Source organism: Gordionus sp. m RMFG-2023, chromosome 5 (assembly GCF_954871325.1).
Source record: "Gordionus sp. m RMFG-2023 chromosome 5, tfGorSpeb1-WG-v2, whole genome shotgun sequence".
Taxonomy (NCBI): domain Eukaryota; kingdom Metazoa; phylum Nematomorpha; class Gordioida; order Chordodea; family Parachordodidae; genus Gordionus; species Gordionus sp. m RMFG-2023.
In genome coordinates this window covers 9,873,827-9,900,335 of record NC_088779.1, presented here as the reverse complement: position 1 = coordinate 9,900,335, position 26,509 = coordinate 9,873,827, and the positions used below count along the sequence as shown (strand labels likewise).

The 26,509-nt window shown below is 27.2% G+C and overlaps 1 protein-coding gene across 1 annotated transcript in view; it reads left to right on the top strand.

Annotated features, from left to right (window-relative positions):
- The first annotated feature begins 4,645 nt into the window (after positions 1-4,645).
- The window catches only part of LOC135929662 (structural maintenance of chromosomes protein 6-like), a 34,537-nt gene continuing 12,673 nt past the window's right edge, over positions 4,646-26,509 (top strand). Inside the window, exons 1-16 of the mRNA XM_065466348.1 lie at positions 4,646-4,752; positions 4,793-4,913; positions 4,956-5,061; positions 5,112-5,251; positions 5,295-5,356; positions 5,401-5,481; positions 5,523-5,624; positions 11,489-11,626; positions 11,961-12,041; positions 14,652-14,798; positions 17,192-17,280; positions 18,871-19,086; positions 20,971-21,149; positions 24,287-24,462; positions 25,007-25,033; positions 25,870-25,953. Of these exons, the coding sequence (XP_065322420.1) occupies positions 4,744-4,752; positions 4,793-4,913; positions 4,956-5,061; positions 5,112-5,251; positions 5,295-5,356; positions 5,401-5,481; positions 5,523-5,624; positions 11,489-11,626; positions 11,961-12,041; positions 14,652-14,798; positions 17,192-17,280; positions 18,871-19,086; positions 20,971-21,149; positions 24,287-24,462; positions 25,007-25,033; positions 25,870-25,953 (1,758 nt within the window). The 5' untranslated portion in view covers positions 4,646-4,743. The remainder of the gene's footprint in view (positions 4,753-4,792; positions 4,914-4,955; positions 5,062-5,111; positions 5,252-5,294; positions 5,357-5,400; positions 5,482-5,522; positions 5,625-11,488; positions 11,627-11,960; positions 12,042-14,651; positions 14,799-17,191; positions 17,281-18,870; positions 19,087-20,970; positions 21,150-24,286; positions 24,463-25,006; positions 25,034-25,869; positions 25,954-26,509) is intronic.

Genomic DNA, 26,509 nt, shown 5'->3' with positions numbered 1-26,509 from the left:
CCGAACCCGAAATTTTTTTAAAAAGTTTAGCCGGCCCGGCCTGAACCGGAATTTTTTTTTAAAAAAATTTACCGACCCGGCCCGGTTCGAATTTATTTAAATATAGAAATTCATTTTTATAATTACTTAAAATAAAAGGTCGTTTAGTTTCAATAAATAAAATCAAATATTTTTATTTTACATAAAAAAATCAATATAAAATTGATAAATTTAGATATATTTAAAAAAAATTCCAAGGTCCGACCCGACCTGGCTCGAATTTTTTTTAAAATATTAGGCCCGGCCCAGCCCGAACCCGATTATTTTACATAGAATTAGGCCCGAGCCCGGCCCGAAGCCCGTTCGGGCCGGGCCGGGCCTAACTTTGCAGATCTCTAAATGAATCACTTAAATGACCCAAAATTGAAATTTGAATATTTTTAGCATTAAAAATTTATGTATAAAGTATAAAAAATTTTAATGTTAGAAATATCACAAAATGTTTCTTAGGAATAATTGTATTTTGTATATTTTGAGCTAATTTTTCAATTATCTCATCCTTGCTTGGCATTAAATGCCTATGAATATTCAAAATATCCAAACCATTTAATGAATTTTCAGAAGTTGTACTTCATTTCATAAGTATGTTTTCAGAGACTTGAGGCCCGGCCCCAGGCCGGACCGTATTTTAATTTTTTTTAAAATACACTCGGGCCGGGCCTCAATTTTTTTTTTAAAAAACACCCGGGCTGGGTCTGAAATTTTTTTAAAAAAATATCCTGGCAGGGCTATATATTTTAAAACCAAATATTTGAAATCGCATTATTAGCTATAAAAATCAAAAGTAAATCCGGGTCGTGCCCTGCAAATGGTACCTCTGCAGGGCTCTGTTATTCTTCTTAAAAAAGAGAGTGTTTTCTCATTATTTTACTAATGGGAAGAGTTGCTAATATATATATAACCATTTTAATACATTAGGAATATAATCTAAAATGTGTTTGAAATAATGCAAAGCATCCATAGCATATTTGGGGACTGTATCAACCATAGTTATTCAGCTAATAAGGCATCATAAGATACTTTAACATCTACATGATAAAAAAAATTTTTTTTTCTATCACCATCTTAAAAAGGTTTGGAAGACTTTTGTGGAAGTAATATCTGCAGATTGGTAAGTGCTGCATAATGAATTAAAAACCATTCATATATTTGGGTTAAAAATGTATCTAAGAGAGGTGACCTTTGTTCTATAATACTCTTATACCGATCCTTTATTAATGTTTTGACGATGAGCTTGCTTGCTGCAAGTCGAGGGGAGGGGGCAAATATTAAACACGTATAGCTCTGCTTTTGACTCAACAATAACATAAAATATGAATCAACATTAGCTCTAATTTCCCTGAGTTTTAATAAAATGCTCTGCGCTATTCTCATCTTCTTAATCAAGTAAATGTCATGTTTTTGAAAAGTATTACATAAAATAGTTTTATAATTAAATAATACATTCTAATGAGAAAAAAAATTTGGAATAAGTATTGAATCCAATAATTTTCTTGCTTCTGAGGAAATATTTCTTTCAAGCCATTGTGATATTTCAGTAATAGCAATAATAATCGGCTCTTCTAACTCCATAAAAGCTGTTACTGTTTGAAGGCGGAGACTAGATCTCGTTGGACAAGCTTGCAATTTCTTTCTCCCTGTTAGACATAAGTTTCAGGGAGAATTATTATTTGACTAGAAATTTAGATAAATATTACGCCATTAAAATTTGAATAATATGTAAATATTACGACATTAAAATTTGAAAATAATAGGTAAATATTACGCCAAGGAAAATTTGAAAAAATTAATTGATAAAATAAAGTAGATGAATGTGAAAAATAAATGTAATTAAATATATATATATATGAGATAGGAATAAATATTAACAAATATATAAATGAATATTAACAATAATATTTTTGAAAAATATAATCCGTCATCTGCATTTTTAGGTTTTGGGGCGTATGCGCCTGCACATTAGTCATATAAACGGAAAATGATGACTCGTTTGTTTTTGAATCTTACCTACATTAATATTAGAAAGACAGAAAATCTTTAACCTTTACGTAAATTGACAAGATTTGAGCGACAATATAAACAGATAATCTAAATAAAATGATTGACATTGTGATAAGTAAAATTATTTCGATAGCGGGGTCAACTTATTTCAATATTCCATATGGCTTTAATCCTATTTTCAATCTTTTACAATTTTCAAGATACGCTCGCTCAGTTGATCAAAATACAATTAATTCTGAAGTTATAACTATTTCTCCTATTTATTTAACTGAACAACACCCTACTACATCGAAAATTTGGCCTCCACAAGTTAGCATAACTAGGGCCCAACATAGTTCATCTCTAGTCCAAACGTTTATTGATATTGAAAGATCAACACCCCACTACTTCGAAAATTTGGCCCCCACAAACTAGTTTAAGTAATGTTCAACAAAGATAATCAATGGCGCAAACCATTAACGATACCTCGAATAGTCAGTTTCCACAAATAAGCCCCAAAAATTTTCAACAAAGTTCATTTACGTTTCAATCCCCCTCAAATGATGCAAGGATTCTTTAGTCAACTAAAGCTGAACTAGTTGGAATAATTAAGAAACTGAAGAATCATAAAGCTTGTGGTCAAGATTTATTATATAGTGAATACCTGAAGACTGACTCTAGACTATGTGCAGAGATTCTTCTTCCTATTATATCCAGAGTATGGTTTAAACGGGTGTGTCCGAATGATTGGATCACTGCCACTTTAATTAACTTCCCTAAAACGAAAGATGCCAAATTTCTTGAAGATTGGAGAGGAATATCACTAAATTCGATGGTATGTAAAATATTTGCAAATATTATATTAAATAGGCTAAGACCGCTACTTGAACCACTTTTTATAGACTCATTGGTCTCGTTTAGGAAAGGTCGAAACACTTTAGAAGCGATTCTATCAGTAAAAATTTAACTAGATAGAGCGTTAATTCGGAAGAGTCAGTTAATTATTGTGACTTTAGATTTTAAAAAAGCTTTTGATTCGATAATACTCTCAAAACTTTGGAGGACATTAGAGGAGGTAGGTACCCCGATTGTTTTGGTAAGTTTGCTGGAACTAATTTATAAAGATTATTCAATGCATATTATTCATGCTGGCCGCAAATCTCCTAAAATCTCGATAATGAAGGGTTTGAAACAAGGTTGTGTTCTATCGCCTCTCTTATTTAACTTTATTACAAATTATATTATTTTAAAAGTTAGAAATTTACATTCGGCTCAGGGGTCCTCAGGAAATTTAAATATTATCGCTTTCGCAGATGATTTATGCTTTTTAGGTAAATCGGTGTCAGACATCCAATCAGTTATTAACTGTATCGTTGTAGAGGCGGGTTTGGTCTGATATTAAATAAAGAAAAGACGAAAATGATGACATCATTTTATACTTCTTCACAGGTGACCCTAAATATTAATGGTAATACGATTACAGAAGTGGATATTCTAAAATATTTAGGGGTCTTATTGGATAAGAAAGGTAGTACAAAGAAAGATCAACACTTTAAATTGAATAAAACTAGGGTAAAGTACAGGTCCTTGATGAAGATTTGGTCATCTAGGCAAATATCTATTCCTTTAAAGATAAGACTCTTAAGTCTTAATATTAGCTTCCTTATACTATGGTATGTAAACGTGGAACGATAATATATCTGATAATAACAAGATGCAAGTTTTTATAAACAAATGTTTAAGATATTTAACTAGGACCTTTTATCCGCGAAACACTACTAATTATATATTATGAGCGAGTTGCGATATTCTTCCTATTCATAAAACAATAGAATAGAGGAAAATTGAGTTGGTGGGCCATATTTGAGACACCCCTCGAATAATTTAATTCATCAGGCACTTATAGATCAATCCCCAGAAGACATTGCTCTTAAACCTTTTTTATTCCATAAAGGCAGTTGGTTTGGGAGAATTTTAAGGTCCTTGACTGAATTAAATTAATATTGGGATTTTTTAAAGAGAGCTTCGATTGACCGGAAAGTTTTCAAAAATATTTTGAGACTTATATATGAACATATGAAGAATACATGCTGAACACTTATATTTATTGTAAAGGAGTTTCCCAAAGAAATCTATATCAATATTGGAACTAATAACTTAGAGTTCAAGCCTCTATTTTAAAGTAATTAAATTGTTCTTTTAATTATTTATGATTAAATTAAACTATATTATACAGGATATAAGTTAATTCTTAAAGATATGGAGTTGAATTTGGTTATTTAGTAAATTGATAATGGCCCCTTTAATGTCCCTTATTTAAATATTTAAATTAAATTAATATTTTAGACCATTGTTTTTGGAAGATTTCTTTTTTTTTAAAATGACTTTCTATTTTTATCCTACTTCTCATTATAACTTACTTATATTTCTACTTCTTGCTAATTTTAAATTTGCTACTTTATTGGTAGAGGGTTTAGTTCCACTCATAAATTATTTTCTGGGTAATAGGTTTGTCGGTATCCTGAGACAAAATCGGCTAAATTATATGAAGGATAGGCCTCATATAATTCACGTTCGCTCATTTTGGGCAGGTCTATGACCAACGTGCAAGATAAGAAGATAAGAATTTATTTTTATATTCTCTCTTGAATTCAGAGGTTATGATCATATATTATACCTATTTTCTCTCTTAAATTCAAAAGTTTTAAATGTCTAGGATTACATATGGATACGGTTTGTTATGAATACTAATCCTATATTTTATATAATTTAGAGTCATAGCCAAATTATCAATGGGCGTATTTTGTATTTATGTTTGAAAAACTTTATGTGCCATGACTACTTTGAAATAAATTTTAATGAAAAAATAAATTTTCTAAGTGGTCCGAATGGAAGTGAAATAATTATTCTAATATCTTTTTATCAATTATTTAAAGGTGGTAAAAGTGCTATTATGGCTGCCATTATGTTAATATTAGGTGGTAAGGCCACCCATACATCAAGAGCATCTTCGGTTAAAGAGTTTATCAAAGAAGGAAAAAAGTTTATAATCTTATCTATATATTTATTATAAATAATTATTTATGATTTAGATCTGGTGAAATAGTGATTCATTTAAAAAATGATTATATTAAAGGCTATAGACAAGACTTATATGGGAAAAAAATTATCATACAAAAAATTTTCAACATTAATGGCAGTATTACACACAAAATTTATTCAACCAATCAAAGTTTTTTTTTATTAAAAATTTGAATATATATAATTTTAATTAGAAAATGTTATATCAACAAAATCTAGAGACATTCAAAATATATGCAATCAATTAAACATTCAAGTTTACCTAATCATTTATATAAAAATTAATAAATTATAATATAGGTATCAAATCCTATACTTATGTTGACTCAAGATCTATCTAGAACATTTTTTCATAATACAAATCCTAAAAAATTATTTGAAGTATATTAATACTATAATTTTGTTAACACTTCAAATTAAAGGCTGTTAATCAAGCATTGAAAATTGATGAAATATTTGAAATTTACAATACCACACAATTATCACTCTTAAAAGTTGAAGAAAATGTCCAAAAACAAACAAAAGTATGATTATTTTTGACTTTTTAATGATATAAAATGTTTAAAATGATGCTAATAAAAATTCTAAAAAGGGATCAATACTTTCATAATTTTTTTATTATTGACTTCATTTTTTATAATCAGTAACAAATACATATAGTTGAATATGACAAACCACTTGAAATATCATTCTTAAATGGTAGGTCAAATATACACTCCCCTCCCCATCTGATCTAACAGGGTGTTTCAATTTGGCATATAATGAATACCCTAAATTGAATCAAATCAAAATTTTACTGCACCTTTTATATTTGTTTTTCTTTATTTTTTTTAATTTTCAAACATATATAATGGGTTAATGACGCTTACTACCAAGTGAATGAATGGAAATATTCTTAATAACAACCTAATTTGCTAAATACCGACCAAAATTTATTAAAAAGTAATAAAACCCTTATTATTTAATATATTATAACAGAATCATGTGGTCGAGTCCAACCTTCTATATATCATCCCCCAAAGGATGGAACCACCAAGTTAGATTAAGAAAAAAACATGATCATTCTTGGGATTCGAACCCGCGACCATGGGATGAGTAAGTGAAGCTCTTGCTTACTTAGCCATAGAGGCTTTCCAAAAATCACGATTTTTCAAATATATATTATAAAAATATTTGGTAGTGCCTATCCAAATGAAAAATAAACAAAATTCAAATTTGATAGGTAGTACCTTAAGGTAGTAAGCATCATTAACCTATATAATGTGCCAATATTAGGATAAATTTATTTATTTTTAAATTTTAAGGTTTTTTTTAATGCCCATTTTTCATAAAATATATATTTTCTAATATTTATAAACATGGTTTTTATTAATAAAAACATGATTTTTCTATTAAATTAAAATTTTTATTACAATTTATTAATTATTTATTCAAAAATTTCAATTTCGTTTTTGCCAGGGGCAAGAACCCGAACCCTCCTGAACCCTCAATATTACTGAAGCCAAACCTAAGCCCAAACCTTTTTTTAATATTTAGGGTTCAGGGTTCAAGCTTTTTTTTTAAATTTTAAAAAATTTATATATAAATTAAAAAACATTTTTTGATCATTTTCCATGTAATTATTTTTGTTATATTTAGTAATTTTTTAAATTATAATGTAGTATTACAATTGTGATGATAAATTATTTTTATGATAATACTAATTAAAATAATTTTTTAAAAAATGATGTTTTTGTTATTTTAACTAATTTTAATAAGTCATAATTTTTCTGGTCTCCGAACCCTGAACACACCTGAACCTGAACTGGGTTCAGAGATTTCATTGAACCTAAACCCAAATAAACCCAAACCCATTTTTTTAGAAGGAGGGTTCTCGTCCCCAGTTTTTGCTACTTACCATTTAAAGATAGATCTCTATGCCCCTTTTATCTATTGCAATCATGAAAACTAATTTTGATTTACAATGTATTGAAAATGTCCAATTTTTTAATTACTATATGTGATTCACATTATTATAATCATTACCATTTTAATTCCTGCCATTACCAATATTATGCAATTCTTGCAAAATTTTAATAGAACCAAATCATTTCAACTGAAAATATATGCAAGATTCAAACAAACTAAACAGGTGCTCCAAAACCCATCACCTACCAAACAAAATCATATACCAAAAAACATATCTGGACAACCTTTCTTATTTATCATAAAACCATTCTAAAATCAACCAAATCTCAGATTGACAGGAGTACTAAGGGCCCTTTCAATATCCCTTTATAAATTGGCAGAATGAATTCATTTATATATAGTTTAATAACATTCAACTTTTCAAATAATTTAACATATATATTATACATTTTTTATAAACTAACATTTTAAGAACTTAATATTCCTATCATAATTTTCTTATTACATGCATATATTTTTTAAACACACTTAATCCTCACATTATTTTTAGTAACAAAAGCAATAAATTCATTTCTCTAAACTCCAAGAATACTTAACCTTTTAGACAATATTACATATTCTACATTTTTTCAAAACTAACCCATTTTTTAACATCAAACATTGTATCAATCATACTTTTCATTTCTTCCCAAAATTTATTACTCAATTTTTCTTATATATCTTTAAAACTCTCCAAAAAATGAAATATTTTTTAATAACTCCTTCGAAAATAAATTTTTAAAATATTCCAAAATTATTTAAAAAAATTTTTTTTTGGTCTGTTACAATTTCATTTCTTTATTCATCATATAAAATAATTTCATTTTTCTCATCTTTTACTCAAGTCACAACCAGAGGTCTGCATTAGGCGGATTTTTACGTCCGCCTACACCCGTCTATTTAAGTGGGATGGTGGGCGAGCAGATAAAATTTTTAAAAAACGGGTGGGTGGGTTAAAAAGAACATTTAAATTATGGTTGGGCGGGTAGGTTGGGATAAAAAATTTGCAACTTTTATTTGTTATTTACTATCATTGTGAACATTAAAAAAATATGCTCCCTGAAATTCCAACATTTTTAATACCAAAGTACCGATAACTGAGAATGTTATCGTCGGAAGAAATTAACTAGGTAAAAAATTTATCGAAAATATGTTGGATTTGATTTGCATGGAAGTATATAACTTCAACATGGATGAAAATCTGATTTTACCTGTTTTCCAAAAAGCAAAGAGAATTCAGTCAAGGATTATTAAATTATAAATTCAATGTTTGAAATAGATAGCTAGCATCCATATCAAAATTAAACAACAATAGATGAAAGGATGTGCTCTTACAGAGGAGAGCATTACCTTATGACATCAAAATATTTTAATCTTAAAATAAAGAATTTTTGTACAATTAAGCAAGAATTTAAGCCATAGTTTCGTTTAGGTTTAAAATTTATAAACAATTAATTTAAATTACTTTTTAAATTTTATTATTAAGAGTTTCACTTTTTATTTAAATATCTTACATGAACGGATATCTATTACATGAAATTTTCTCATTTTTAGAACAAATTGATTATACAATCGCTAGTATCGCCACTTATATAAAATTTATGACATTCGCCAGATTATTAAAATAGCAAATGAATTGAAATGGATATATACTATAATTTGTTTTAAAAATAGCGAAGTTATTTTAACAATATATGAGGCATGTAAGAGGCAAGAATTTAACAAGAAAAAATCAATGAAATTATTACTCTATTGTTTTTCCCAATTCCTGAGTTACAATAGTAGCATTTCATCATCACAGATTACAGTAATAATATGATTTGTTGTAACACATTTCCATAATGTGAAAAAACTTTCTTATATAGTTAAATAACTTTCCATAATTATTGTAAAGAACATTTTTGATGTAAATTTTTTAAAAAATATTTTTGATATAAATTTAAAAAATTTTTTTTTTAATAATAAAAGTTTTTAAACTTTAATGAAGGCTAACGTCAAAGTTATGAATTGAATTAGTAAGTTTAAGTGGGAAAATGAGAATTTTAAAAAAAATTTTTACAATAACTTATTTTTAAAAATACATAAATTTTTAAAAATTTAAAATATTATTACGATATATTAATTTTACTTTTACTTATCTAAAGAATGGAAATCAGGATAAGAAATTTCAAATTTCTTAAACATGAGTGAAAATTGGAATTTAGGTTTTCAGATAATTCTTATTTGTTTAGATTTTTATTTTTTTATATGATCAATTCGAGACACTAAAATAAAAAAAAACCATTATAAATTATTACACAATACAAATCCATTATAAATTCAATCGTTTAAAGGAATGCATCTAATTCCATCTTCATTGGAGTTTATGTGAGAATAAAAATTCGAAAAATTGTATGTAAAATAACTGCTCAAAATACTCTTAACAATTGCAATAATTATATTCTGTTAATGGGTTTAGGAGAATTCGATCGGTATTAATTTTTAATAATTCCTAAAAAAATTTCGATCGAATTTAATTTTGGCGAATAGGGTAGTAAAAATATGATATTTGGATAATTTTCACTAATTATCCCTGCTCTATTTCAGATAAGGTGTATCCAAAATTATATATATAAAGTTAGTAAATAATCGAATATTATATTAACAAACCTGAAACTGATAGATTCAAAATACTAGCGATAGTAAAATTTGACATTTAAAAAAAATAGAAATATAGTTTTTAATCGGAAAAAAATTATAACTTATGAAAAATTATTAGAAGTTTAAAATTAAAATTGTGGCAAAAGTTTTAATATAAGTTATATTACCGGAAGTTTTTAAAAATATTAATTTTTTTTCAAGTTTTTAAAGGTTTTTTTAAAAAAATCTCAACAAGTTTTTACAATAATTATGGAAAGTTATTTAACTATATAAGAATGTTTTTTCACATTATGGAAATGTGTTACAACAAATCATATTTTTACTGTATATGAATTAAGCCCTGAGATGTGTAGCCATTCTATTCTAAAATCTACCTATGATGCTGGGCATTGTTTCTTGTCTTGTTATGATAAGCTTCGGCCTTGTCTTTTTGATTAAGCAATAAGAGAACTTTATAAAAGAAAATGTCTAAATTACAGTTTTTGGATTATATAAACTGTGCTTGGATAAATATTTACATCATAAAATTAAACTTTAAATCCCTCACTAATTAAAGAATGTTTTGTCAAAGAATAATATAAATGATTACCGAGGACCAATTCAGTTTGGCACAATGTTTTAAATAAAACTTTTTCTTAGCGCCTTGCAAATTTAATTTATTTCGGTCAGAAATCCCTCCAAATTTTTTATTTATTTTTAGGTCCGAGCCATGTTTTTATTTTAAGCCTGAGCCTGTCCAAATTTAATTGAAAAATATGACTTAAACACATGATAAATTATTTAATTACTTAGATTCTTTTTTTATATATTTTGAATCAAAAATGTCAAAAGCCTTAGCACTATTTAAAAAAGAAATTGTTTTTAGATCCAAGCCCAACTTTAGCTTCATTTTCAGGTTCAATTAAGTCTCTAAAGGCCGATAAATATAAAAATGTAATTTTTATCAAACTCCCCCTATATTGCAACTGATATAATTCATTTAAAATAATGCATTCGCGATGATGAATTCGCTCTAATATTTTCGCTATAACCGCGGGAAAACATTTGCTGTTAGGCAATCGCGCGATCGCTTTAATGCATTCGCTATAATAAATTTGCGATAATGCTTTCACTGTATTACATTCATAATACATTCGCTATATTATATTAGCGCAAATGCATTCGCTATAATAACTTTTTGCGGTTAGGCATTCACGATAATACATTTCGCTTTATTGACATATAACCATTTTACCATACCAATGTAAGTGAAACAAGAAGATGTAAGGGTCATTACCACTTTTGTTGAAACCTTTTTCCATGGCACACCAAATGTAACATCATTTTGGTGCCCTTAAATCCGCAGATATTCTCTCTAGACTTGAACTAACCTGCATATTTAGAACCAATGGAATATCCGTAATTCCTTAGTCAAGGGGTCAGCTTCTGGTTTGGAACTTCACCTTTATTCACCTAAAATCCAATCCCAACGTCGATGCTCTCGCTTTTCCAGAAACGTGAAAAATCACTAGCTCCGTCGATCCTTCTTAGTCATTTATACCCATCTCCTGTTTCATTCTTACCACTTTCGGCAGGAAAGATTAAATATTTTTTTTAAAGAATCGGGGAGACGGATTCACGAAAAGACTGATCAACCTAACGAATCTTATTTCTTACAAATATTACTTCCCTCCCAGGTTATATTAAATAGTGGGTTTTTAAGTCAACTCAAAAATAACCATACTTTATATGTATAATTTATTAAATATGCAATTTATGTCAATTTGTTATTAAAATTTATAAAAATTATTGGAATCATTAGGTGCTGGACACATTCAAGGCGGAATTGAAATTGCTCGCAGAACGGCTGGATAAATACGAGATTTTGAAACAACTGAAAAATCATATAGTCGTCATGGAAAAGGAGATGCACCAATTTGAATATTTTCAGATAATTACCGTAAATTTTAAGAGGATTTAATTGATATATTCTTTAAATATAAGGTGCAATAGAACCCGTAACCATTTAGGTTAGGTTTAAACTAAAAAAAATAATAATAGCTTTACGCGTTTTAATATTATCTTTACAGTGGATAAGTAAGATAATAATACATATATAAACTTTATTTATTTTGAGTTTGCATGTACCCTTAGTTACAAATGCAGTTATTTTTTACAATTTTTAACTTTTTTTTGGTATCTTTGAAAAAAATTTCTCTTATATTTTTAATTACAACAATACAGATGTTTTTGTATTTAACATCTTATATGGCTTGTATTTTGTAATATACCAGGAAATGGAGCAATTGAAGCAAACCATAGTTAAAGAAGAGACCATTCTGCAAGCCTGGCGATCTAAATTGATTAAATTTACGGTTTATCATATATTCTTAAAATTTCTATTTGAGTCTCATAGATATACGAATTTTATATAATTATTTTATATGTTTGAGTCATCTTTCCCCCCTTTTTTTTGATGATTCTTTTTCTCGGTTCATTCTGAGCCTGTCTCAATAGAATATGAAGTAAAAATCTTTTATTAAAATTAAGATGAATGCCCTCATTTTTTGGTAATATTTATAATATCTAAAAATTAGAATATATTTTTTTTTTGGAAGAGGGAGGGGGCTAAATAGGATTTATTGAAGTTTATTAGACAATCACTGAATACCGAAGTTAGTATGTATATATCATAGACCTGCAAAGGTACCAATTGCACAGCCCGACCAAGATTTGTTTTATTTGACCTCACCCGGATTTCTTTAAAGAAAAGTTTTTGGCTCAGCTTGGCCTTGATTTTTTTTAAAATAAATTTTGATTCGGCCCAGGGATATGAAATTTTTTCAATAAAATGATTTTGAAATGATATAAGAAACTAAGGTCTGCAAAACCCGGTCCTTTTTGGCCTGTTAAGCTTTTGCATAAGTTACCTGGCATGGCCCGCTGAGTTTTTTGTCTGACCTGGCCTGTAATTTAAAAAAAAATTTGTCTGAAGCCCGGCCTGGCTAGAAATATTGTTTACCCTGCTCTAAATTTTTTAAAAAATTGATATTACTTTAAATTTAAATGACATAATTTTATATTAAAAAAATATATAAATGAAATTGCCCAAGCACCAATAGACAGTCATAAATCACAAACTTTTGAACAAAATTAAAATTAATTTTGCATAAATTACGCTACTAAAAGATCTAGACAGAAATAGTGAAAATTTTTTAACTAATAATGTTTTTTCTTGATTTTTTTGGATGATTTAATTAAGTTAAATACAATATAATATTTATTTTTTATGAATATGAAATATAAAATAAAAAATATGTATTGTATTATACAATAAAATAAATAAGTTGTTTTTAATATTATCTATTTTTAATATAATCTATTTATATTATTTTATTCCAAAAGTTGTGTGCCAAATCTTTCCATACTTCCCTTCACTTCAATTTAATTCATCATATCATATAATAATAGCCTATTTGTCTCCATAATTTTTTTTTTATTGAACATTTAAATTATTTTATAAAAGAAGAGAAATAAAATTATTTTTTAACTTTTTGGATATATTTTATTAAGGAAGAAAAATCGAAAATAAATTTGGTACCATAATATAGTATAAATGTTATGATGAAAAGAAAATAAATAACAATAAAAGATAAAAGTATTTTAAACTTTTTGGATATAATTATTTTTAAAGATATCCTATATAATTAAAATGTGTAGAAAAATGTTATTAAAGCTCGGTCTGTCCACAGAATTTTTTTTATCTAATTGCCTGGGCCGGCTCGAAATTTTTTTATTTACGACTTGCCCAGCCCGTTAAAATGTGCTCAACTGGTTATGATTTTTGCCCGGCCCAGCCCATTTTAATCTATTAAAATATCTCTCCGGGCTGAACTTTGCAGATCTCTAATTATAAATATGAGAAGTTAATGAATGCTATTATTCAATTATACAACAATTTTTGAATATATTTTACTATTTTATGATCGCCATTTAAAATATTCGGCCCGGCCTGGCCCTGATTTATGGAAGAAATTTTTTTTTATCCTGCCCGAGTATTTCAAAGAAATGTAAACCCGTGTTTATTTAAAAAAATAAGGCTCGGCACCTGTACCCAGGATGGGCTTGCAGGTCTCATATATATTTATATATGTTAGCGGCAATGTGTTTTTTCTTGTAATGTGTTATTGCTTCAACTTTGAATATTTTTTTGAGCACGTTTTTAAATTATGAATCTTATTTTTCCGGAAATATATTCCAGCATATTTAGAAAACCTACCTTATGAATTGTAGGCAATTTTGTCCTTAATTTTTAAGTCATTTATAATTTATATAGAAAAGTATATGGCAAAACTATTATAAATTATATCAAGTTCAAAAGTTCATGGCAAAATTATTTGGAATTCCTGAACTAAGTATTCCAAACATAATGGAATACATTTTCAGGTAAAAAACAGATTTTAAATTTATAAAAAACGAGCTTCAAAAAATAATTTTATGACATTGCCGCTAATATACACATATATCAACCATTTTACCTTAGAATATTGTTTAGAGTTTTTTTCATTTATTTTATTTTCTCCCTTACGCTAAATTTACAGTAAACGCGTTATCTTCAAGGTTACAGCTGCTTCAATTTTAAATGCTAATTTAAGATAAAGCTAAAATAGGGATAATTATTTTATATAATATTTAATAAAAATAAAAATCATTCGTTATTGTTTTTATAATCGTATCCTATTCATTTTATCGACACATCGCAACATATGTTTTTCAAATTTTATCATAGAGTTATCATCATAACGTTCGATATTTATAAATTTATACCTATTTATTGGCTTTATTTTTTAATAATGCTGCATTAAATAACCCAACGCTTAAACAAAACGCGTTTACTATAAATGCGGCCTTAGTTCAATATTATATTTACCTTTTTAAAAAAAACAAAATTGATTTGCATGACCTAAGACATGATTATTTTACAGAAACACGCTGACCAGAATTCTCTAAAAATTGCCGATTTGGTCAAGGAAATTACGAATCTTTCCGTCGAGAGCGATAGCATGAATAAACAGCACCAAGCTAAATTTACAGAGAGTAAAAATATGAAAAAGTTGGAAAAAGAGTTAAACGTATGTAGATTAGTTATTATTATTTTTTTCTAAAACATAATTCTAGAAAATTCTAACATACGATTTGATTAAAATTCACAAACTTCTAAATAAACAATATTTAGGACACAGCAGTTTAAAATGAGATGATTTAATGAAACATTGTCACGTGATAATTTTCTTAACAAAAAAGAGAGAAAGGAGATGCCATTGATATATGAGATAATATGCTGCTTGGCGATTTATTTGTATCTATCTATGTCAAACCTTAAATTGAGCCGAACCAGATCTGCAAATATAAGCCTGACACAGGTCTATATTCATTTTAGAAATGATCTTGTCCATTAAGCATTCGTGTAATTTTGATGCTTTTGTATGTTAGTTCCTAATTATAGAAAATTAATTTTATTGAAAAAACGGGTGATGTTTAAGATATGATAAAAATAAATTTTTTTAAGGGGGGGGGTATAAGATCCTATATATTTATTAGCACATTTTTTAAATGCCAATGTGCTCAATTTCACAACAGTGGTTGTATAATTTTTTAGCTTGTACTCAAACAACCCCGAACATTGTACACATATCCTTATAAGGTTACCGAATGTAGGTCCTATATATATAATATATTGGTTTTTATATTTAATAATGGTTTCACATTCATTTCTATTCACCCATCTTAATGTGGTCATTGTGACGGATTCCAGTGTTTTCATCCTTGAACGCTATACGATTCAATTTCGCACCCACATTTTCTAGTATACTACCTTTGCCCCATTTTTTACTCTATTCTCGAATAAACAGGCCCATATTATTTGTCCAACTGTATATTTTTTTACTCTTTTTACCGGGTAGTATAATAACTACCTTTTGGTTTTAATAAATCTAAGAGCACTTTGGACCTTATCCCCATAAGTCAAACCTTCAGGGTTCCTGGAATTATTATAGTATAAATCGGCCAACGTTATCTTTTTCTTTGATCCAATTTTTTACAATGGTTACCATTCTCTTCGCCTGGCCATTAGAGCTAGGATGATATGGTGGAGCCAACACATGTTTTATTTGTAACGATGCACGAAAATGTTCTAAATATTTACTTATAAAAGCTGGATCCCCATCAGACAAAATAATTTTTTAAATTCGAAATTTAGCCCACAATCTCTGTAATATTTTAATAATGATTTTAGTCGTCCCATGGACTTTTTAATATTCAATTCACCTGAAATATGAATCCACGATTAAAAAATGTTTTTTTTTTAAATCAAAAAAATTAATGTGGACACGTTCTCACAGTTGACTTGACTTTGGCCATCCATTGCCCACCTCTTTATAGGGCATAAAGGTACAGTATTGCACGGGGCACATCTTTTTGTGATTTTTTCGATTTCCAACCGCACCACCAAACATATTCACGAGCCAAGATTTCATTTTGTCTCTGCCCTGATGACCAGCATGTTGCAAACATAAAATACTATCACGCAATAAAGTGTAGCACGATTTCCACGCATTAGATAATGATCAACAAATGACATTCTTTTTCAATCTTTTTATATTCATTATAATTATTTTTCCACGGTTTTACTTTCGTTAGAATATGACTTAATCCCCTATCCTTTAAGGTATTTATTTAAAATATTCCCAAGTTGTAGGACCTTCCTTTAGCATATAGGATAGGGTAGAAATTAACGACTCTTCACTATATCTAGACAAATTTTCTGACAAGTGATTCACTTTTTCTTGCCGATACCGAATTCCCACATTGAAACTTCCCACAAGAAACAATCAACGCTATAGTCGCGGGGACAACATTAATTCTTTGTTATCCTTTTTGAATAAATGGATTAATAGTTTATTATCGGTATAAATCACAAATACCGATTAAATACGAAATTTGGTTAAATACATCTGTTATAACTTTTTTAAATAAAATATATGTAAAAATGAAAACTACAATAGATATTTAATTACTCTTTAGCCTAGACTAAACAGTTGCACTAGGACACCCTAATTTGGTTTGTTTTAGGTATTTGATGGTATTGTTATTTTTTGTATTTTTTTCTCGTTTTTTGTTTTTTCGTTTCCTTTAATAAAAATTTCCTTTAGCTTTTTAGGCTGTTTAGTCGATACTAAATACCGACTAAACAGTCGATTATTTGTAATAAGTCGACCCAGGATACGGCCTAAGTGTTATTTTTATATTTTAATTTTTTACCGATTTGTATAAAATTCTCAATTATGGTTCTCTATTTTTTATATATTAAGTTCAGTTTTTAATGTTGGAATTTTTTATTTATATTTGTAATTTAATTTGTATAATGTAACTAAATAATATTCTGGAGTAATAAAGATGGATAATACACCAATAATTTTTAATATTTTTGATTTATATATTTTTTTTAAACAAAAATATGATGCAGCTAAAATTAAATTCCATAAGCCATCAAATCAAACATTTAGCTGAAGAGAAACAAACGCTGCAAACAACGCTAGTCGAATTAAGCGAAAGGTAGAATCACAAATCCTTCTTATAAATTCTAATCCTAAATTTTAATTTTATAGTTTTATCTTATTAGCCTATAACAAATTGGGTTATATCTTAATATGAGTTTTGCATGAATATGTATTCAATTCAACCCCCCCTCTCTATTATATAAAGTGGGTTTTCAAAGCTTGCGAATTTTGCCTAATTTTAAATTGATAATTATATTAAGTTTTAAATTAAAAATTGATAAAAAGTTCATAATTTGAAAATTGTCAAATTTTACCCACAAAAAGATATTTATTTTTTTACCAATTATTTTTAATAACCAATCCTTAAACATGTGAATAAAAAAAGGGTTTAAAATTTAAGTTTAAATCGATATGAAGAATTTCATGCAAAATGATAATTAAAATTAATTAGATAAATGTAATATTTTTTTGGTTTATTATCATTATATAGTGTAGTGAAGTCAGGGTCCTTAGAAAGTGACTTTATGCTCGTGGAGGGCATTTGAAATTAGAAGTAGATTGTGTTTTTAAAGTATTTTCATCATTAAAAATATAAATTTTGTGTTTAGATTACCTAATTAATTTTATTAAGAATTAGGTTAAATTATTCACTCAGTTTCATAAAAAAAAGTAATATTAATGAAAATGGGTACTATGTAAATTAAATTGGCAGTAAAAAATCAATGGGCAGGGTTCCAAAATTTTTGTAAGTTAATTAATATTATTTTTTTTTATTAACTTGGAAATTTATTGATATTTGAGAGCCGAACAATATATTTATAAAAAACCTGATAATAATGGTAAGGGTTGAGAATCAAAAATCCAGTATTGTATTTAGATTAAAGAAAAAATAGAAATGATGTTAAAATATGACTATATAAATAATGGCCAATAGATATATTTTATAATAATAAAAAAATAATACAGCTTATTTTGATTAATTTACTGCTAAAAATCAAACAATTATTTTACTACTTGTTGCTCTGGATGGAAACATTTTATTTTACAATATTGAAAACATACTCAGTGTTTTTTATTGGGACTATAAGTAATGACATACTTACGGTATTCATATTGCAAAATAAAAACGAACTAATCTAGAAAAATAAAAAAAATTAGGCAAAATAATTATAATTTAAATATTATTAAAGGACTTGTCCAGACCCTAAAAAATAAAAATAAAAGTCCATCAAAAATATCGGCCCCTGTCTAAGACCAATAGAACCGGGCCTTTGACCTTCTATATAGTTTAAACTCCTGACTCCTAGACAGTTACGTTTTGTTCAGCATAGGGGAATAGTTCTATAATTTATGGAATTTTGAATTGGAATATTGGGATCTGGTTACGAGATCGATCTTTAGGAGGTCAAGTTAATGATAGACCACTTTAAGAGATTTTATTGTATATACATTTTAGCTCGATTGGAGATCCTCAACTTTATAGATGTTATTGTTCTTTTTCGACCAATTTGTTTGCCCTGTTTAATTTAATCGTTCAAATTGTTTTTATATGACAAGTTATAAAGTTTACAAATCCTTCTGGCTCAATAATAATACTGTTATATATTTTATTTTAAACATTATTTTATCTTATATTTTTTGATAGTAATGACTATGTAGCTGTCAATGCAGACACCAGCAAGTCAAAAAATTTGGAAAAAGAAAAAGAGAAACGTGACATGATAGACATGAAAAAAAAGGAAGTCCAGGAACTCAAGGATAAACTCGAGTCTCTCCGATCTATGCTAAGAACTCAAACCCTGGATCAGGGCAACCTGGAGACCTCTATTCGCCATGAAGCGGAGAAAAATCAGAAATACGTGTAAGAAAATAGATTAATAAAAAGGAAAGTGAGAATGTTTTCCTAAGTAGACTTAATGCTCGCTAGATCTCCTAAAGTAATGCTCTAGGTACCCCATCAAGACTACCACCCCCGTTAAGGTGTAATCCATTCTGGCCATATATATAGTATATTAACACCCTCTAATTTGATTTATCTACTTTTTAACACATTTTCGTTTTTATTATAAATAATTGAAACATTGTGTCAATTAGAGATCTGCAAAGTTTGGGCCGGGCTCGGGCCTAATTTTATTTAAAATAATTGGATTGGGCTGGGCCTAATATTTTTTAAAAAATTCGGGCCAGGTTGGGTCGGACCTTGGAAATTTTTTTAAATATATCTAAATTTATCAATTTTATATGGAATTTTTGATTTTATTTATTGAAACTAAACGCCATATAACATATTTCTTTTATTTTGAGTAATTATAAAAATTAAATATTTAAATAAATTTGGGCCTGGCCGCTAAATTTTTTAAAAAAAAATTTCCAATTCGGGCCGGGCTGGGCTTGAAAAATTAGGCCCGATGCAGATCACTAGTGTCAATTAATTTTTAAGGTTAAGAATATACCAGAGCATTCTGGCATATGAGAAATTAAACATTCAATAAAATGAATTATATATTCACCTATTACCTTAAATTATGTAAATCATTTAAAATGAATACAACTAACAAGCAGAATGGTGATTTTGTTAATGTGCAATCTCTAAATATCAAAGTTTTTGGAATCCATTTTGCAACCTAATTTTTGACTTGTATGCGTTCTAGAATGTTCTGACATGGCCTCTGTTAAATTACTAGTTAATTAGTATTTAATGTTCTTTCTTTATTAAAATAAGTTTCTTAAAATATAATGGCATTTTCTTTTAATATCTTGTTTACATATGTTGTTGAAATTTAAAGCATATAAGTTGATCTTTTTATCAATAATTATATACAATGCTTATCTTTTAAAATGCGGGATAAATTTAATTAGTAAGAATTTTATATTTTAATTATATTTATTGAGAGCGATTTATTCATTATTAGAATCAAATTTTCCGAGGACTCAGAATGAATTTGGATTAGAATTAATTTATTCGAGTAGAATTGAATTTCCCAAGTGAATCTCCCTTTTTGAAAATATTTTCAATATATTTTTTTCTCATTTTAAAAGCTTTTAATCATATATATTTATATATATATTCACTCCTAATAAAGAAAATCATATTAAACATTTAGTTGATTTTTTTCTTTCAAATTGTACATTCTTATCTATATCTTCTTTGGCTATTTCTAAAATTTATGATTGGATATAAATGATAATAAATAAAGTTGGATTTCGATAATCCAAAGGAACTCACGGGAATTAAGAAAATAAATACGAATATTTATGAATCAACCAGTATATATATAGTATGTGTAAAGTCACATGTGCGGAACATTTTTGGCCAGAATGGAAACTAAACTAGAAGTCAAAAATGCCTCTGTTACGGGTTCATTAAATATTTACTTTTTATGTTACCTTAGATTAAAATAAGTGTATAAAATATACAGGTTCTCATCGAAGTAGGGTATTAACAAGCCCGATTTTCTTCGATTTTTAAAAACAATCCGATTAAGATTTTAGCCAAAATAATATTCTGTAAGTTACGAGATCCTGCAAATAGAGATCCAAACCTTTTTCCCATCTTTGAGCAAAATCTCCAGGCTTAATATTCTTTTGGCTAAAATCTCGAATCGGGCTTTTTAACAACCCTAACTAAAGCATATTATTTTTTCTTTTTATGGTAATTTAGAAATAATTATACATGTATAATATAAAAGCCTTAGCCTAAAATTTATTTATAATTTTTTATAAAATTTAACATATTAATTGCCAGTTCTGAACTAACATACATGGGTGAGATGTTGAGGAAAAAGCGGAACGAAGTTAGGGATATTAGCAACTCGGATACTGATATCACTCTTCTATACGGAGAATGGATGCCTGGTTTATTGAAAGCTATCGAAAGCGCTTATGCCCAAAAAAAATTTACAAAGAAACCAAAGGGACCCATAGGTTAATATAAAAAAAAGTTTGCCGGCATATTTCGATTATCCAGATTTAAAAAGTAAAATGTATTTTTAGAAGGTTGGCGTGATATATTCTGAAAGAAATTTTCCATGCTGCTCAAATTATCAAAATATTTTTTTAAGCTGGACCAAAGTTTTCAAAATGTTTATAAAACTGTTAATTTTAGCAAATTTATTTCTTTTTATTTCATAAAAATTATTAAGGTCTTTGTCGGACATTGTTTAAAATTATTAAATAGGTCCTCAAAATTAATGGCATGAATTTTTTAAAAAGTTTCGTGGGCTGGCTTAGTTCTCGACCTCTAATGTGTTATTTTACTCATACATTTTGTATATTCAGAGTGGTCTATTTCTATTTTTAAATTAAAAATTATAAAAATAGGTTGAAGTAATACTGTAAAATAATGTTGATGAAAAAACGAGTAATACTCGAATAACTATAACACAAAGTTAACATATAGCGATTTGCTAAGCAACCATTAAATTTATTTAAAATGCAAAAGGACATATTATATTTAAAAGAAGGACATGTGGACAGTTCCTATCTACTATATATCATACCCCATGTAGCACACAACCACATTATAGTGGCAGAAAATAAACCCAATCCTTACTAGATTCAAACCATGATAAATGTGGCAAGTGGGCTTGGTCTAACATAATCCCCAAAGTTCTTCATTATTATTTTATTACATTATTTGTTTAATTTTATACAGTCTAGGCCTAATTAATATTGAATCAACTAAGGTATGTCAATAGCACTTATTTTTTCAGATGAAGGCGATTTAATTCAGTCCTGGCTCCAGTATGAAACTTTTCCTACACCAATAAGGGTTAATTAAGCACTAAATGGTAGCTATTGATAGTTGTAAAATGAAATGGTCGGCATCAAAACTCTTCATCCTTCATTTTCCCACCTAATGAAGATAATTTATATGCTTCTGTCAATAATATTAAAGAAATTGTAAATCCTCTAACAGCAATAGATACTACTTACATGCTTATATCCACTTCGTTTTACACAACAAAATGGAAATCTATATCTAAATAATGATATTTTATTTCAATATTAAGTAAAGCTATTTTTTAAAATTATATATTATATATATTAATTAAATTTAAAAAAATAATATTTAGATTTTTTTTAGCACTTTGCCAACCATTACTTTTTTTATCGATTAAAAATTAACTAAAAAAAACAATGGTTATCTATCCCAACAATTTTTTCGGTATAAATTTATATTGATTTAATAAACATGCTTACCAACTTTTAGAAAATTTTATGCATAAGTACATATTTAAAAAAAAATCTTTTACTTTTTCCGGAGATACATCTGTTTTTTTAGAAAATCGAGGCCTATCTAATAATACCAAATATAGGTCTTTATCATTTTTATTTTTTGAGTAATCTTTATTTTTACCAGTTTTTTCAAATTAGGAAAGAAGCTTTTTTAAACTTTAACCATCCATATCTCCGGAACTAAGTTAGAGCAAAAAACTAAATTGCATGGGTCCTCACTCCTCACAAGATATATTATCATCATGCAAAGTTTCATTCGATTTGAAAGAGGTCCACTACAAGACTTTTTTTTGGTCGATGTCCAAAGCAAAGTTTATTCTTTCGGGATTAATGAGATATATAACCATTATTACTTATTGCTATCAATGTTACTTAAGAATGAAAACGGACACTCATCAATATTATTTCTGCATTATATGCCAAGTATTGATGTTTACATTAAATGCTACCATATTAAACTTAATCCCTACAGAAAATAACGAAAAATTCTATTATACAAAAAAAGAAAAGTTGGAAAAGAATCAATCAACCCTTAGGAAGATAGAGAATCCCTCTTCAAAAATAAAACACAAAATCATGCTTAAGAATTAGTTTTAAATTATGTAATTGAAGATCTCCAACCATTTTCAATAGTAAAGAGTACAGCCTTTATAGATATTATCACAAAATTGCAACCTACACTAAGTATGATCTACTCTAGTATCAAAGATTAACAAGGTTTAAAACACCATGAGAAAAATTTATTGAATATCCTAACAACTATTTGCAACTGGATTCTCGTAAGGGTTTGATTATTTTCAATATTTCTTTTTTTTGTTACTATTTAAATGTTCATTAATTTCTTTCATCTTTGAAGAATATAGTCGAATTTTTTTTTAGTTAAAATATTATTAATTATCATCATGTTAAGAATAATTTAATACTATATAGATTAATACATTTTATTTTATGAGTGGGCTTTTTAATATTATATCTATAATGATTTAATATTCTATTTAAAATAAGGTAATGTAACTCCATAAAATATTATATATTTTATATAATATAAAATTCATACTTTTACCTTCATTTGTTCTTATAGATTTGAGCTGGGTATCGAGATGAGACAATTTTTCATTTACAAAAGACTAGTGTCCTTAATTTTGTTTATTGGTGTAAAATAAGTTTGGGGTCATGGCAGAGTTAAATTATTTTCATCTGATGAAATAAGTACCATTGATTGATATAATCATTATAAAATCAGTTATAATATCAGAGAATAAAAATTCACATGCCTTGATTGAATTATTATTAATTAGATAAATAATGACTAATATATACAACAAAAAAATATGTAATAATTAAAATGAGAATGAAGAACTTTTGGACTTATGTTAGACGATGCCAACTTGTCTTAAATTTTATCAAATTCAGTAAGAATTGCTTTTTTCGGACGCTAACTAGGTGATTATGGGCTACGCGGGGTGTTATATATATTAGACCGGAATCATCAGCATATCATCTGTTAACATTATATTGAAAATAGTCTTATTGCATTTTTAATAAATTAGTCGTTGTTTAGCAAATTGCTATATGTTAATTTGACACCGTTTAACATAAACCAAACTATGGATGGTTTGATCTGAATTAAAAATCTCGGCATAAATTATTTAAAAATTTTTTTAAAAAATATTATATAATATAAAGTAAAAAATAAAAAGGTATTTTATTTCCATATTTTAATTTTTTTTTTTAAAAAAATCGAAATGGAAACGACTTTACAGCACCTAATTAATATTGAAAAGGGTTACTATTTATTAATACATAATTTTGTTACTATAAAGGTCTCTACATCAACGTCAAAAACGGGAATGCATCTTTAGCCATGGAAACCTGTTTGAAAAGAATTCTCAGAAACTTTATATGCGACAACCAAAATGATTACTATATTCTTAAAAAATTGTGTGAGGCTCATTGCCCCAGACATTTTTTACCCGTCATTTCTATCTTCAGTTATTCGGTTTGTTTCTTCAATATAATATATAATCTTTGTAAAAAAAAAGAATAATAGACTAAAAAAATATAAATGCCTGCAGATATGGGAAAAATGGGTAACGTAGACGGATAGAATAAGCTATGTTTTTATAATCTTTGCAGACATTTACAATAAATAGAAATAATATTCTTAATATCTTGATAATATAATTTACTTGGAACTATCCTCCCCCCCCCTCCCAATAAAACATGGTAAAAAAATTTTAAGCAGCTATCTCAAAAAGGAAGCATAATTCTGTTTAAATAGCCTTTTTTGTATTTCCTTTTTACTTGGAGGAATAAATATTCTTATTAATTTTTATTTCGTTGCTTAATAGTTTTTTTTTATAAGTTTCTGGTGAAAATGATTATTTGTAGAATCAGAATGAGTTGAGTTTATTATATATATTTTTTTTAAATTATAAGTTGAAGGTCAGTTTCACTGAAAAGATAGATATATAATAGATTAAATATGTTTTAATTAATTATACATATATATATATATCGATTTTATTTTTTGATTTTGATAGGACAAAACCTACGACATATCCAAATATGTAAGTTTACATCATATTTTTATTTTTAAAAATTGTTAAAACAACAACTAAATTTTGCCCTTTTAAAGAATGCGCGACTATTTTCTTTTAAAATGAAACTTTTTTTTTCAACCTGTAAAATGATCGATGGTCATGTAAGCACGATAAAACCTTATCCCTATAAATTTTTCAAAACGAATAACAAATAAGGAAAATATTTTATCTGTAGAATAATTTTTTTTATCTATTATTGAATCGAATTATTCGAAATTATATTCAAAATTATTTTAAATTAATTTTAAGTACTTAACAAGTTCCTTGCGGAATTTTTTATTCCTATAAAGTTTTAATACCAATATTGAATAATATATTTTATAAGTGTAAGGGAAGTAGACTCATTCATATAATTTGAGTTTTTTAAATAATCGTCATAAATAAGAGAAACAAGATTTACAAATAAGATTCCCAAATTTGGAATTCTTAAATTTCCCCTATTTTTAGCGGTAAGCGGAAAATAGTTCCTCGAAAAAAAAATTCCCATAATAATTCTCGAAAATAATTCCCCGGAATTGATTTTCTCAAAATTTTTTAAATATTTTATTTGAGGATTTTTATTTTGTGGGTATATTTATAGGGAATTTTTTCTCCTATTTTGTTATTTTTAATATCTTAAAAAACGGGGATTTTTTTTCCGAGGAATTTTTTTCCTAAATTCATTTTTAGCGATTTTAAAAACTCTTTAAATACGTATTTCCATAGCATCTATTGATAATATCTACAATATTGCTTTAAAATATTTCCAGGCAATTTATAAACTATCTCTTTTATTTCATAAATGTAAAATATTTATCATCTAGCTGTGTAGCTATCGAAACGCGTACAACTTTACCGATCTCATCGATATTCAAGATGTCGATATTTTTAATTATATAATGGACCAGGTTAATATATAATTTTTTTTTAGTTTTTTTAATAATTTAATGATAGATCTGTTATAAAATTATTCGTTTATATAATATACCGTGTTACCTAAATACTGATATATATATATTAGTAGGAGTTTAGCAAATTCAAAACTTTAATTTCCATCTACCCATATGAATTTTATACTGATTCCGCATAAATTTTTCTTTATTTGTTTTAATTTATATGAAAAGTCGAAATTGGGGATCTTAAACAAAAGCATTTTTTTTGTTCTAGTTCGGCCCAAATAATTGCATTCCATTTCGGAACGGTAATTTGATTAATATACATTTTTTTCTGGTAACTTTATCTTCGAAGTCTCGATTATCATTGACTTAATATTATTTTGTACAGATATCAGAATTTTGTTTAGAACTTAATTTCTCAGAATTAATAATTACTTGGTGTGTCCTGGTTCAACTTATATTGAACAGCTGGCTGTAATGTTGTTAAACGGCTTGATTTGACACGATTTGTACAAACGGCTAACTAAATATTTTAGCCAGATAAATATTGCCTAAGACTCGAGATTTC